The sequence below is a fragment of the Aspergillus pseudotamarii genome, assembly GCF_009193445.1.
Source record: "Aspergillus pseudotamarii strain CBS 117625 unplaced genomic scaffold BDV38scaffold_5, whole genome shotgun sequence".
NCBI classification, from domain to species: Eukaryota; Fungi; Ascomycota; class Eurotiomycetes; order Eurotiales; family Aspergillaceae; genus Aspergillus; species Aspergillus pseudotamarii.
Genome location: NW_022475019.1, coordinates 415,082 through 428,460, shown reverse-complemented (window position 1 = coordinate 428,460; position 13,379 = coordinate 415,082). Strand labels below are relative to the sequence as shown.

Below are 13,379 nucleotides of genomic sequence, written 5' to 3'. Positions count from 1 at the left end.
AGTATGGGTGGCACGTGCACCCCTATCGGAATGTCTGATAAAACAATGGGACCACTTCCGCTGCGCATCTCCGTCTCCCACATTCGCCCGCCTCCTGAACCTTTCCAGACAGATTCCTGGAGCTCAATTGCAGCTGTCTGGATTTCAAAAATGGAGGCCCTGACCCCGTACATCCCTCCAGCTCTTCTTCCACTCGCGCAAACTCTCCGCGATCAAGTTCCCTTGGTCGGTGTCGCGCTTCTCTCGCTCGGCGCAATATACCTAGGATATATTTACATCCTGGGAAGAAAAGAAGCTGCCGTGCTATTTAACGTGCCAATTCCACCCGAAGTCCGTACCAATTGGAAAGGTAAAGCGTGGGAAGATGTTCAGGGGGAGGAGAAAAAGGTGCTAGAGGGTCAACTTAGAGGGGTAAGTTTTACTCGTTCTTCATTTTTGTCTTTCTTCGAGCAATGCCAATGGCTGACTTTAATTTTCCCTCCTATAGTTGTGGAATGACAGGGTTATCTTGAGCTATTGTCCTGCAGATGGAAGAATGCTAGGCAACGGAATCAAACCCGCAACAACTGAAGACGTCGACCGAGCGATCCAAGCAGCGAAGAAGGCTCAAATTGAATGGGCTCGGACTAGCTTTGCTGAAAGGAGGAAAGTTTTGCGGACATTGCTAAAGTACGTTGCATCCATAGCCTAGCCTGCTGCGGCCAGAAACTGTACCTAACTGAAGCCCATTTGAACAACAGATATGTGCTCGAGCATCAGGAAGAACTTGTCACCGCTTGTTGTTTGGATTCTGGAAAGACTAAAGTCGATGCGTCATTTGGAGAGATCCTTGTGACAGCGGAGAAGCTGAAATGGACAATTGATCACGGCGAGAAGGCATTGACGCCCGAATCGAGACCCACGAATTTCCTGATGATGTACAAGAAGAACATGGTCACGTATGAGCCTCTTGGAGTAGTGTCGGCCTGCGTCTCTTGGAATTATCCCCTGCATAACTTCATCGGTCCAATTATCAGTGGTATCTTTGCAGGAAACGGTGTGGTTGTAAAACCATCGGAGCAAACTGCATGGTCCTCGGCGTTCTTTTTGGAAGTCGTGAGAGGCGCTCTTTCGGCATGCGGTCACCCTCGCGATCTTGTGCAGAGCGTTGTCTGCTTGCCTGAAGTAGCAGAGTTCTTGACCTCACATCCGGACATCGCTCAGTTGACCTTCATTGGATCAAGGCCGGTCGCGCACAAGGTTTGCGAGTCAGCAGCAAAGGCACTGACTCCAGTGACTGTTGAACTGGGTGGCAAGGACCCTGCCGTCATTCTGGACGATGCCAGAACAGTGAGCGAGATCTCATCTATCGCGTCCATTCTCATGCGAGGTGTCTTTCAATCCGCTGGACAAAACTGCATTGGTGTTGAGCGGGTCATTGCCTTGCCTGGAGTATATGACAAACTTCTGAATGATGTGTCTTCACGCGTTAAGTCATTCCGTCTTGGTTCAGTCCTCCTTGAATCCAAACCCGAAGATCCTCAGCAGAAACCTGGTGCTCCAGACATGGGCGCTTTAATCTCTCCGGCCTCCTTCGACCGCCTGGAATCATTGATCAACGACGCAGTCCAACAAGGCGCGAGCCTTATCTGCGGTGGAAAACGTGTCAACCATCCCAAGTATCCTCATGGCCATTACTTTGCGCCCACTCTCCTTGCGAACGTAACACCTTCCATGCGGATCGCTCAAACAGAACTTTTCGCCCCAGTATTTCTCCTCATGCGCGCCGACTCAGTACCCCACGCTATCGCTATCGCAAACTCAACGGAATATGCTCTCGGCGCTAGCGTCTTCGGCTACAACCATATTGACGTCGCAGCCTGCGTCTCGAACATCAAAGCGGGAATGGTATCTGTCAACGATTTTGGAAGCTACTATGCCGTGCAGCTGCCTTTCGGTGGAGTTAAGGGATCCGGATACGGTCGCTTTGCGGGAGAAGAAGGACTGCGTGGTGTGAGCAACATCAAGTCCCTCTGCGTCGACCGGTTCCCCAAGTTAATGGCGACTCGCATCCCGCCACGCGTGGATTATCCTATCTGCAAGGGAGATGGTAGTCGTCAGAATGGGACCGGCGCTTGGGAAATGTGCAAGGGTGTCGTTGAAACAGGATACCAGTTGACTCTGGCCGGAAGAGTTACTGGTATACTAAGGCTGTTGAAGAACATGTAAGTTAGGTTATACGATTTTTATTAATTGAGCAATGTCACCAGCGACATTGAATGTATGTTCTTATGTACAATATCATATAATACACATGGTAGAAAACAAGATAAGATAATCCACCCATGCCGTGCGTAATAAGTAGTCTCTATAGAGACCTCCACTGGCTCTCAAAATCATGGGAAGTTTCTTCCATCCAACTCCCCAATTCCTCAACCCCCAAAACCTCATTCAAATATCGTCTCGCCAATTCTACCTGTCCATTTGCTCTCCCTAGATAGAACACCGCTCCTTCGGCCGGATTGGCATTCGCCGCCTCAATCCGCTGCGGCAGCTGCAACATAAGATCAAGAAGCCACCGTCCAAACGAATTATCTAAATCCATAGCCCACTGCGTGATACCTGAATCATCCGGCACAGACTCCGCACTGGCGCGGACAAGAAGCTGAAACAGTGCCGGCTCATCGCGCGCAACCCGCACAGCCGTACGAAAATGCTCCGCTGGAATCGTATACGGCACACTATTCGTGACCGCGACGTTTGTGTTCCTACACCGGAAATAATACTCATCTATCTTGAGTAAGGAAGTAAGTGCCTCAGTATTCTGTTCTACCAAAGCCGCATGGATACCCTTCTGCAGGACATCGCGCGACAAAGAAACATGCGTTTCCATAAGCTCTGAAGTATTGAATCCGCTCGCGAGTCGAAGCGTCTCCAGGTAGGCGATAGTATCTGACGTGAACCCGTTTTCACCCCTGAGGAGTCGTTCCGGAAACTCCGTGATACCGAGGATGCGATGCGTCTGCGCAGTCTCCGTTTCGTGGCAGGTAACTGTTACAGACACAAGAGGTGACACGGACAGTGTGTAGTGGTTATTATCTTTATCCGTGCCTTCGAAATTGCGGGTCTCGTCCTCGTCCTCGTCGCGCGCAAGGAACCGTCTCAACTTCTCTTCTTGGTCTTCTGCCATCGTGATTCCTGCACTGAACCAATATCGCTGAATACTGAGACCCATCAGATCCGGGAACCGGCTCAGAAGCCGCTGCACTGTGCACCATTTACACCGTATAATGGCACTCTGCAACGCGCCCCGCTCGTTGAGGTCAAGCGGGATATAATCCAACGGCCTCAGGATCTTCGCGATTGCCGTCGCGGAGACAGCATCAAACGGGCCTGTCGAGGAGGGGACATCGTTCCAGAATGCCAGAAGGATCAAAGCGCGGTAGATCCGCTCGCTCGACACCGTTGCGGCGAGGGACGCCGACGCCCGGGGTAGATTGACGTTCAGCGAATGTAGGAAGATCTTCTCGATCAGTTCCACCGGTAGGGTCTCCAGCCGGCTGAGTTTCTTGCGCGGTTGTTTGGCCGGTTTTGCGATTAGACGTTGCGCACGTCTGATGGCTTGGCTTTGGGAGGAGCTGTATCGTTCGGCGAACGACATTAACGGTCGCCCGCCGCGGCCTCTTGAGCGCTTGGGTTGAGGTCCTGCATCTTCGGTGGGAGCAGGGCGTTTTTTTCTACGGCCGCGCACTCGGATCGGCGTGAGCATGCCCGGCGGCACGGAGCAGGTGGTTTTTGTCGCTCAATTTTTGTTGTCGCGGGCCATTGGATGGGAGGGGAGGTTATCGGGCATGGCGGGTCGGGAGTTTGTTGTCGTTGATCGCATGTATTTTTATTTGCTAGATTCAACGTCTGATATGATGTGGGTCGAGAGATAAAAGGTCGAGATGCCTGAGGCTCTCCATTTTCTCCTGTTTTTTAGTAGGTGAGCAGTGCCGCTACAACAACTAGAGATGCCAACTTCCATTGTGACGTGTAGTATCATAGCAGTTTGGACTACGTATTACAGCATCGTGAGAATGGATATAGTGTTCAACACAACTGCCTCAGTATAATCTAAGCTTTCACCGTATCTCAGTTCCTGGTATCTGTCATAGGTGTCCATGTATGCCCATAGGTCATGCGGTTAAAGCGGCAACACTTACCGATGCATATCCGCTCCTCAGGAACCAATCCAATCCAATCCATAGGGCTGTTCAGCCACCTGACAAGCCCTACCTTAGTCATCCGACTCACTACTGGCACATGACGTCAGACCCAACTCAAACGCTTTTCAAGATAATAAGAATAGTAAAAGCGACAATAAGATTCACACAAGAAGAGTTTAATTGCCAGGTGGCGAATGCGGGTTCAGTCACCAGCCGATCAGTAGGTAATGATCCTCGTGTCTTTGCCTGATTCGGCGGGCGAGAATCAGGACGGGATTCTTGGTTCCATGTCAGTATGACGAAAATGGCGGTCAAGATAGCAATCTGATGGGCTATGGATTTAGTATGCGCAGTAAGGGCTGTCGAGCTTGGCCTTGTTTGGTGACATACATCATTGTCAGTGTTGCGTGGTGAATGCATCCTTGGGGCGGAGGATGTAAGTAATATATATATCTCGTGCTATTCTAGGTTCGGGAGATTCTATGGTCAGAATAATTCAAATACATTATACTCTACCACGAAAGAAAACCACAATACATGACTCTATTTCAGATTTACCAAGACATCATTCAGTGTTTGATTTAAACCAAGAACAACCCAGTGACTTAAACCATTGATATCTTTTCAAGATGGGTGCTGTTGTGTCCTGTGTATGATTCCCTCCTCTTTCCCCTTCATTCTTGTCTGATCAGAAAACATATTCTAACGTAACATCACAGATCCAAAGCGTCTTCCACGCCATCGGTGCCTGTCTCATGGGTATCGTCAATACTATCGGCGCGGTCTGCAAAGCGATCATCGACGGCGTCGTCACACTCTGTGATGTGATCATCTCCTGTCTGACTTGCGGTTACTGTGGACGAAGGAGGAGAGGAACAACGCGAACACGGCGGTCCAGAATCTAAAATTGTGAATCGCGGCGCGCTATGAGTTACGATGGATACGCTTGATGTTTCGTCTTTGGTTTCTATCGGCTTTTGTGTTTTCAGTTCTATTCCCCAACTCTGTATTATAGCAATGGATTTCTTAAGAGAAGCGCAGGCTGATTAAAGACGTTATTACATATGGCTCGTCCCCGCTTTAGACATCAATTGGTCTTTGAGATGTAGCAGATTTGCAGGGATATCATCCCATCGTTGCTCGACTAGTAGTTTGATGAATGGATCGTCATGCTCGTCCGCGTACTTCAATGCTACCTGGAAGTGGGTTGGGAAGACAGGCCAGCGCACAGGGTATTTATAGCACTGGCAGCGGATATGCATGTTGACGAGTCGCTGGAAGGTCGGGAAATCACGGTCCCGGATGACCTGGCGGAGGATGCGCCGCGAACGGGTGAAGCTGTCGTCTGCATCGATGTACGCGTCCATAGAGAGCAATTGGAGCAATTCAAGCTTCGTGTCGGTCCAAGGTGGGCCGAGCAGTTTGTTTGGCATGCAAGCCGGCAGCTCCGGCAAGCAGCATGGAAGGCGAAAGAGATCGAGGTCGGTGACTAGCTTGTTGGGCTTGCGGACTTGTAACGCCCCGAAATGAAACCATACTGCGACTTTGTACTCTACGTCGGTGTTTCGGTCTCGAGCTTTCAGAATCAAATCGCCTTTACTGCGGGATCCTCCCCAGCCTTTGTCGCAACTTTCTAGGTTACTGAAGCGACTGTTGATGTTGGCTAGAGCATAGTGATCATCAGGGACTAAATCTAGATCTCGACATTTACGGCGAATGGCATGTTCCACGTACTCCCTTTGGCATTTGCGTATCAAGGGTAGTGTGCACCAACGAGAAGCAAGAATTTCATCTTGAAGATCCCTTCGCTGATGTTCAGAGAGCGCGAAGAAGCTCAGAGGCGGCGGTAGAAAGTCTGGAGTAAAGAAACCACTCTTTGAGCTCTCGTTGGCGCTGCTGAAGGCGAGTCGGATAAGCCAAGTGTAGATCGTGGGATCAGAAAGAACCCTAGAGATACACAGAGAGGCGCGCGGGAGATTGAATTCAAGGCAGTGGAAGAAGATCTCCTGAATAATCTCCACGGGTAGATTTTCGAGGTGACACCGGTTCTGACCCGGTGGTGACAGTTGATTCATCTGCCTGATGGACCTGTTTTAAAAAAACGCTTAGGCGGGCAGTGGATCTCTGATAGAATCCAACCGGTGCTCATCGAAGTCTGTCTTTCTGTAGTCTCTATAAAACAACAGACGGATGGGATAGGGCTCCTTTCGTCATATCGTATGTACGCAGCTGATCGGTCATCAACGGACAGTTTGTGGTAAATAAACCACAAGGCTGGCGAGTGATCAGATGAATTGCCTCAGACTGATCACAGGGCAAATACCAGGATGGGCGCTCACAGCAGCCAGTCTCCGGACCGCAAGAGATGCGGGGCTCAGATCACTTGTCCCTAGCAGTAGAGAATTTAGAATAAGCTGTGTGATATACAGTGTTGCAATTAAGCGCCGTGACTCATCTTACCCCCGGGCGTTACGCAGCAGCGCTGGGATATAAAGTGTAATTAGAGAAGTCGGGCGTGACGCGTAGGAATCGGTAAAGGCGAGTAGTTGAGGTTCAACCGCCAAAGGCGGAACTAAACAGCTGCCTGAGGTCCCAACGTCAGGTTTCTGTCGGACAAAGCAGTAAGCGCTTTGGAAACATTGGACTAGTATATACGTAAAATCTTCTCGCGTATTCATATCCGTAGAATATATTTAGACTTCACCTCTTGTACCTATCGTGGAACATCGTTCAAGCATACTTGCCGCTTACTAGATATTCATAAGCTGTGCGATAGAGAAGACCAGATGGTAGGAGTTTTCAATCCACTAGTGCTATAGAATAGAAGAGGACTCCCTCGCAGTATTCATCGACGGGTTGAACATCGTTTACGGAAGCAATAAAAAAAAGAGAACAAGGCTGTTGGTTAATGCAGGAAACCATCTTCTAAATTGCACATTGTTTCTATACACGTCCCACAACCAAGTTCACACTGCCAGACGCAAAGGGTATCCTAGCTGGCCAACATGCTTGACAAAAGAAATCCCATCGTGTGATGACACTGGTCGAAGGAGAAAAGAGGCGTAAAATGACAGATAATGCTGATAGTTTAGACAACAGACATATCGCCGAAGCGCTCCTGAAAGTAAGGACGGGTATTAGTATGCGTATAACCGTACATTCGAATATATAAGGTCTCACCTTGTAACCAGCCGGCATCCAGCGGCCCTTGCTGACCATAGAGGCGGTCTTCTCGTCAATCTCGGGCTGGGCAGAGGCAACCTCATCCTGTAGAAAAGAAAGCGAAACGGATTAGTATATCTACACCCCTGCCAAATTGGCATACGCAATCCATCGAGGCCAAAACATACCACAGTGAGCTCATCGAATGGCCGGGCGGTCTCGATGTTCTCGAGGGTCTTCTCAAGGCTGCGGAGCTCGGCCTCAACCTTGCCCTTGGTCTCCTCAGCGCTCTGAACAGCCTGGCTCTCGAAAGCATCAATGGCCTTCAGCTGACGGGAAACATCGTAGGTGGCGGGCTTGAAGGTCTTGAACTGGTTCTCGATCTCGTCGACAATGGCCTGGTTCTTCAGGACCTTGCGGTAGTGGGCGAAGTCGATGGTCTGGGGCTGTTCGGACAGAAGCTGAACCTTGCGACGGGCATCATCGTTCCTCTTCTTGAAAGCCTGGAGAGAGGCGGCGGTCTGGCCGCGGAGGCCGAGGGAGCTGGTCACCTTGACCCAGTCAATCTTAAGAGCGGCGCTGCGCTGTACACGAACCGTTAGCGGACTTGAATTTTTCTGCAACCAATGATAACCAACGCATCAGGGCGAAATTGACATACGGCGGCCATTTTGAAGTGTGGATTGGAGGGATATCGGTGGGAGGGGGGAGTTCAACGTGCAAAGACTGAGGTTCCGGGAGTGAGGATCAACTCGGCAAAGGTTTGGAATGGGGATGTCTCTCACGTGACCTATGGGTTCCCGTGTTCCGAACACAAACGAATACAGCCAAGAAACAGGAGTACGGTGGATGTATAAGCCTCAAGGCCCTATTTATTGACCTTTGTATATATGGATGCAATGGATCCAAGTCCTACTCCTAGAAATTTTGCAATATTGGGAAAAAGATACATCTAGAGATTTACTGACAATTTGAGGAAGCATTGGGTCGTTCAATTCTGCTTTTTTTGTTTTGAACTCTTGATTTACACTAGGGCCTGACAGAACATGCATCCTAGGGGATATCAACCTGACCTCTCACCCAAAGCCATCCTGCCAGCAGGGCTAAGAGACACCAGCCACTGATAGCGCGAAATTAAATGGGCAGCGCTTATATGCTGAGCGCCATGATGGAGTTCACGATATCATTGTCGTTCTCACGAAGAGCCTTGACAGCCTTCTTGCGAGACACGTTGGCCTGGGCCATGACGAGCTCGATGTCCTTGGCCTCAAGTCCGCTCTCGTCAGCGGGCTCGCCATCATCCTCTTCCTCCTCCTTCTTGGTCTCGGCCTCGGGGAGCTTGCTACCGAGGGGTTCGTGCTCGTGGTCGTGACCAGCGTGCTCACCGGCGGCAGCCTCGGCAGCGGCGAGCTGCTGAGCAGCGGAAGCCTGGGCCTGGGAGTTCAAGTCCTCGATCTTAGCCTCACCGAAGATGCTGTTCAACGTGTAAGCCAACGAATACATCCAATGTTCATATTTCAAAGACATACATCCAGGTGTTGCTGGTGGGGGAGCGGTAGACATCGGGCTGGTTGATGACGAAGAGGATCTGTAAGAGACATATTAGCCTCTGCATTCATGCATCTATGCTGCTCATCGCCAACTAGAGCACAGGGACTGTTGAGCATCGGACGAAGGCGGGGTAGGTCGAGTTCATACGTTCTTGGGTCTGCGGAGAGTGACACGAGTGATGCCGGGAACATGCTTCAGGCCGAGCTTGCCAATGGCCTTGCGAGCCTTCTTCTCGTTACGAGAGTGGATGGTGACGGCGGCACCGGCGGGAATGTTGGCCTCCTCGCCAGCCTCAGACTCGGAGTCGCTGCCAGCATCCTCAACGGTCTGCTTGGGAGTCTCCTCCTCAACGATCTCTTCAACACGGGGGTCGGCCATTTTGTGAATTGGGGGAGCCTAAAGGGGCTATAAAATCGAGGGTCAGCAATTCGCACTCTAGGACTGTTTCGGTCGCTTGGAGGCTCGAATTGTGGCCCACGAAACCGGAGGGTCCCGCCCACGAAAACTGCAGGAATTCACCAGTTCCGAGCGAAAAAATCATCTTGACGGCCAGAGATACAATAATAACGTACCTAGACACAGAAAAGATTACTGTGGTGGATGAGGGGGGTTTTTTGGTCTGGTTGAAGGTGGAAAGGCGCAAAGCTGTGTGAATGTCATGGCTGCCGAAAATCGTTAGCGAGCTGATTGGGTCCCTCACGAGTTTCCCACCCCCCCCAGACGCCGGGACACACAAGCGACTCAACTACTACGAACTATGTATGTATGACTCTCATGTCTATATGTATGAATGAACGAATGAATGTATATCCCCAACTTTTACATGACCATATCCCGACAAAATTTATCGGAATTGCTCTATTTCAATTCTAGAATCGCAAAAATACAACGAAATTAAATAAAAGCGCTTGGTCATGAAAATTACGTTTGTTTTTGTTTTTTCTTGATTTCCCTTCATGGCTTTTGTGGATCATTCCCCAATTTCCATTAAAAAGGCATGGCCCGCTGATGTCAAGATAAGTAAACCCGGAGCCTCCTTAATACTAGTAGAAAGGTGTGCCGTCTTCTGTGACGTACGAGCGTAACCTCTTTGGTCAGGATATCAAGGTTCTCGAATCATTTTATGCTGCCAATGATAATGCGTACAGCGTCTTTTTTGCTGAAACCAAATAAACCCTCAGCAATGTAAAACCGTCCCAAAGGCACTCCCTTCACACTATGCACCGAGCCTCATGAAGTAAACCATCTACGACTTAGGAGCAGCTGCCCTGAGCTTGGCGTGAGCCTTCTGGACCTCGAAGCGAGCCTGTTAAAAAGTCCATAATGTCAGTCTTCCATCCTATTCTCATTGACCGATCCCAGCGCAAGGCCCAATATATGTTCCTAGCCCTAGTTTCATCGTTCCAAAAACCATCAATGGGGACCATCCACGTACCTGCTTCCGGAGGCGCAGGACCTTGAAACGCTCGAAGTCGTTGAGGTTCTTCCGGCGCTCAGCACGCTCGGTCTTCTGGGCGAAGCTGGACTGAGCCCACTTGCTGTCGATCTCGCTCTTCTGCCAGAGCTTCTTGACGGGGCCGGTACCGGCAGCACGGGGAAGCTGGGGAATGACGAAGTGGGTGAGGGTGGCGTGGGCGAGAGGAAGAACGTGACGGGGGACGATCTTGTTCTCCTCGGTGGAAGGACCGTCAACCAGAACCTATTTCGTTGCGACACTTGGTCAATATCATGTCCATCTCCAAGTATTCTTTGCCCATCCTAATCGCGGCTGTCCCATATCTCGCTCGGATCAAAAACATACACGTCTGTGGTCGACAATCTCCACGATGGTGGCCAGCTTGCCGGTGTAGGGGCCGCGGCGGATCAGCACCACACGGCCAATCTCAACGAGCTTCCATTGAGCGATCTTGATATCGATATCGGCCATGGCGAAGGCTTCCTAAAAATTTGCCAAAAATGACGATCTCAGTATAACAGATTCCACTGGGACGATAGACGGGCGCATCAATCACTCACGGTCGACAGACTCCGGGAGGTCGGTGGAGGAATTTGTTGTCGAAGTGGTCGGGGTTGTCGAAGGGTCGTCCGAAACGCACAAGTTCGCTCTGGCTGCTGGAGTCGCGAATTTCGGTCTTGCGGCGTTGCCCACAGTTTCTCGCTTAACAGCCAGTCGGAGCCCGTCGATGGGACCTGTGGTGCGGACTAGGGCTGCTTCGTTGTCTTAGCGCCGCCTTCGGAGCCTGCTATTCTTCCGCTTCCGATCCCGTCGCATTTAAGCTTCATTTTCTCTGGTGGACTTTTTTTTCCTTTGTTCCTGCAAAGTAAAAGCTTCAGCTTTTCTTTTCTCTTCTCTCCATCAAAACATAATGCTGTTTTGGGCAAAGATTCACGATCAGCTGGTTTCGGACTAATTGTCAACAGTCTTCAGCATAATCACACTGGTATGTACAACATGGTTTTTTCCTTCTTTCTTCCCTCTTCACACTTATATGATGCGGTAATTTGCGATTGACCCGGTGTCTGTGAAGCTCTCGCCGGAGTTTCGATACAGCACTGAAGTATGATATTTAATTTCTTACATATTCTGATACGTGTTTATAACTTCACTTGATTGTTATCACCCCATCTTATATATGGAATCGTGGCTAACATATCAAAAGACTCTGAGCAGGTTCTCATATAGATCATCACTTCTCCAACAAGCCATCTCAGGTTGGAATAGGTACGTTCGGAATTTTCTTTTTCTTCATCTGCCCATGTTCCGAGGAAGACAACTTTGCACTGCCTAGATAGTAATTGATGCTTCTGGCAATGATATTACCCTTATCACCAAGATCTCTGATGGAACATCCTCAATCTCACATATTGATACCATTTATCTTCGGAATCTGTGTCTAACGTTCGACGTTATAGGTCTTACATACCCTGGACTTGGATAGCATACATAGTTAGCATGAAGATGATATTCGAATTTCTGAGAATTGCACCATTGCCTGGTAACCTTTGTATCTGTATGAGCATGCGTAAATTTTCAAGGCGGTAAACAATAACGTGATCGTCACTGCATATCCATTTCCCAAAGCTTCAATCTAAGCCATACAATCGTTAACCCCCCCGGTCCCCATACCATGTCTCCTGCCAAAGCCAAGCTTGTTGCCGAGACATTACTCTCGTCCATCGGTCTCGAGCTAGTTTCTTGTAGGGTCCTTCAGACCCTCTGGGCAGGCTATGGCCATATATGCGCGATCACGGCGAGAGCTTCGGCAAACCAGACCACTCGAACTTCCAACCTGAACGAGGATGCGAACGGTAACGTTCACCTCATCCTCAAACTCATCTCGCCCCCCAAAAGCGACGGCGATGAAGGCCACCTACGTAAAATGCTCAGCTATGAAGTTGAGCAATATTTCTATCAAGAAATCACACCGTCTTTGGACCAGGATGTTGCCGTTGCAAGTTGCCTAGCTTCCACAAGACACTTGCAACAAGGCAACAGCCAGGAACTCCAGGGCTTGACTGCCACTATCATGGAGGATCTCCGTCTAAAATTTCCTGTTGCAGGAGAAAAGAGAGCACTTCTCAATCAACAGCAGGTCTATGCCGCCATTGAGTGGCTGGCAAAGTTCCATGCCAATACCTGGAAACTGCTTCCAGACGAGCTCGATCGATATCTCTTGCCGCCATTGAAGGAGATGCAAAGAAGAAGAGCTGATCTATCTGCAGGTGGTGATAAACTCTGGTTGAACGGGGGCTACACCTACCTCGCAACTCGGCAGAAGGAGCTTGCCTCGTTAGTAGAAGATACTGACTCTGAGTGGTCTGCTGCGTTTTGTGAGCCGCCGCAAGGCTCAAATTTGTCGATTGCTGATCAGGTGGCTAATTTTCTCACCCCATGCGGCCGGCCCTATGAAAGTTATATTCACGGTGATGTAAAGTCCGAGAATCTTTTCACTACCAGCTCAGGCGATGAGGTAGCCTTTTTTGACTTTCAATACGTTGGATTGGGCTTAGGGGTTTGCGATCTTGCCAAGTTGTTTACGTGCTCTGTACCGTTGGAGATGCTCACCAACGACTACGACATCCGTGAGGAGCTCCTCATGGACGACTGTGAAAGGGCCTTGCTGAAGCGTTATCGGGAAACCCTACTGGCCCGTCGCCCATCAGGAATGAAGGAATTCGATTATCCCATGAACCTACTGATCCGCCACTGGGAGACTGCGCTTGTCGATTGGTGTCGCTTCCAAGCATCATGGGGTTTCTGGGGTAATACAGAATGGCTCGAGGCAAGGGTTCGATCGATATTGAAGGATCAAGCTTGGCGAGAGTGGCTACGAAATGAAAGTGGCTAGCACCTTGTTCAGGAATAATGCTGAGGCCTATCTCAACTTCACGTCGCCAGTTGTTGGAGCATATAACCCTAACTAAGCTCAGTGACTGAATATTCTTTTTTTTTTTTTTTTTCGTTTTGGAGGGGGGGGG

At 49.8% G+C, this 13,379-nt stretch overlaps 8 protein-coding genes across 8 annotated transcripts; 3 read left to right on the top strand and 5 right to left on the bottom strand.

Moving 5' to 3' along the window:
• Positions 1-70: 70 nt before the first annotated feature.
• On the top strand, positions 71-2,283 carry BDV38DRAFT_236128 (aldehyde dehydrogenase family protein). The gene is made up of 3 exons (XM_032053418.1): positions 71-411; positions 488-669; positions 741-2,283. Exons 1-3 carry the CDS (start codon positions 151-153, stop codon positions 2,206-2,208), a joined length of 1,911 nt encoding a protein of 636 aa, XP_031918270.1. The 5' UTR covers positions 71-150; the 3' UTR covers positions 2,209-2,283.
• A 64-nt stretch (positions 2,284-2,347) lies between these two features.
• BDV38DRAFT_278378 (uncharacterized protein) lies at positions 2,348-3,748 on the bottom strand (the record flags this gene model as incomplete). Its single annotated transcript, XM_032058700.1, has 1 exon — positions 2,348-3,748. The coding sequence occupies one exon, from the start codon at positions 3,746-3,748 to the stop codon at positions 2,348-2,350; it is 1,401 nt and encodes a 466-aa protein (XP_031918269.1).
• An 888-nt stretch (positions 3,749-4,636) lies between these two features.
• BDV38DRAFT_151633 (uncharacterized protein) lies at positions 4,637-6,452 on the bottom strand. The gene has a single exon (XM_032051641.1). It carries the CDS (start codon positions 6,260-6,262, stop codon positions 5,246-5,248), a length of 1,017 nt encoding a protein of 338 aa, XP_031918267.1. The 5' UTR covers positions 6,263-6,452; the 3' UTR covers positions 4,637-5,245.
• BDV38DRAFT_278377 (uncharacterized protein) lies at positions 4,817-5,092 on the top strand (the record flags this gene model as incomplete). Its single annotated transcript, XM_032058699.1, has 2 exons — positions 4,817-4,837; positions 4,907-5,092. 2 exons carry the CDS (start codon positions 4,817-4,819, stop codon positions 5,090-5,092), a joined length of 207 nt encoding a protein of 68 aa, XP_031918268.1.
• A 591-nt stretch (positions 6,453-7,043) lies between the features above and the next one.
• On the bottom strand, positions 7,044-8,066 carry BDV38DRAFT_151664 (F1F0 ATP synthase subunit d). The gene is made up of 4 exons (XM_032051642.1): positions 8,011-8,066; positions 7,538-7,933; positions 7,368-7,454; positions 7,044-7,305 (listed from the first exon to the last, which is right to left on the bottom strand). The coding sequence occupies exons 1-4, from the start codon at positions 8,017-8,019 to the stop codon at positions 7,276-7,278; spliced, it is 522 nt and encodes a 173-aa protein (XP_031918266.1). The 5' UTR covers positions 8,020-8,066; the 3' UTR covers positions 7,044-7,275.
• Positions 8,067-8,318: 252 nt separating this feature from the next.
• BDV38DRAFT_236121 (nascent polypeptide-associated complex subunit alpha) lies at positions 8,319-9,643 on the bottom strand. Its single transcript, XM_032053417.1, has 3 exons — positions 9,048-9,643; positions 8,879-8,937; positions 8,319-8,823 (listed from the first exon to the last, which is right to left on the bottom strand). The coding sequence occupies exons 1-3, from the start codon at positions 9,276-9,278 to the stop codon at positions 8,499-8,501; spliced, it is 615 nt and encodes a 204-aa protein (XP_031918265.1). The 5' UTR covers positions 9,279-9,643; the 3' UTR covers positions 8,319-8,498.
• A 62-nt stretch (positions 9,644-9,705) lies between these two features.
• Positions 9,706-11,102, bottom strand: BDV38DRAFT_236116 (60S ribosomal protein eL14). The gene is made up of 4 exons (XM_032053416.1): positions 10,917-11,102; positions 10,702-10,839; positions 10,336-10,599; positions 9,706-10,206 (listed from the first exon to the last, which is right to left on the bottom strand). Exons 2-4 carry the CDS (start codon positions 10,825-10,827, stop codon positions 10,147-10,149), a joined length of 450 nt encoding a protein of 149 aa, XP_031918264.1. The 5' UTR covers positions 10,828-10,839; positions 10,917-11,102; the 3' UTR covers positions 9,706-10,146.
• A 926-nt stretch (positions 11,103-12,028) lies between these two features.
• On the top strand, positions 12,029-13,249 carry BDV38DRAFT_278372 (Ecdysteroid kinase-domain-containing protein; the record flags this gene model as incomplete). The annotated part of the gene is made up of 1 exon (XM_032058698.1): positions 12,029-13,249. One exon carries the CDS (start codon positions 12,029-12,031, stop codon positions 13,247-13,249), a length of 1,221 nt encoding a protein of 406 aa, XP_031918263.1.
• Positions 13,250-13,379: the final 130 nt, after the last annotated feature.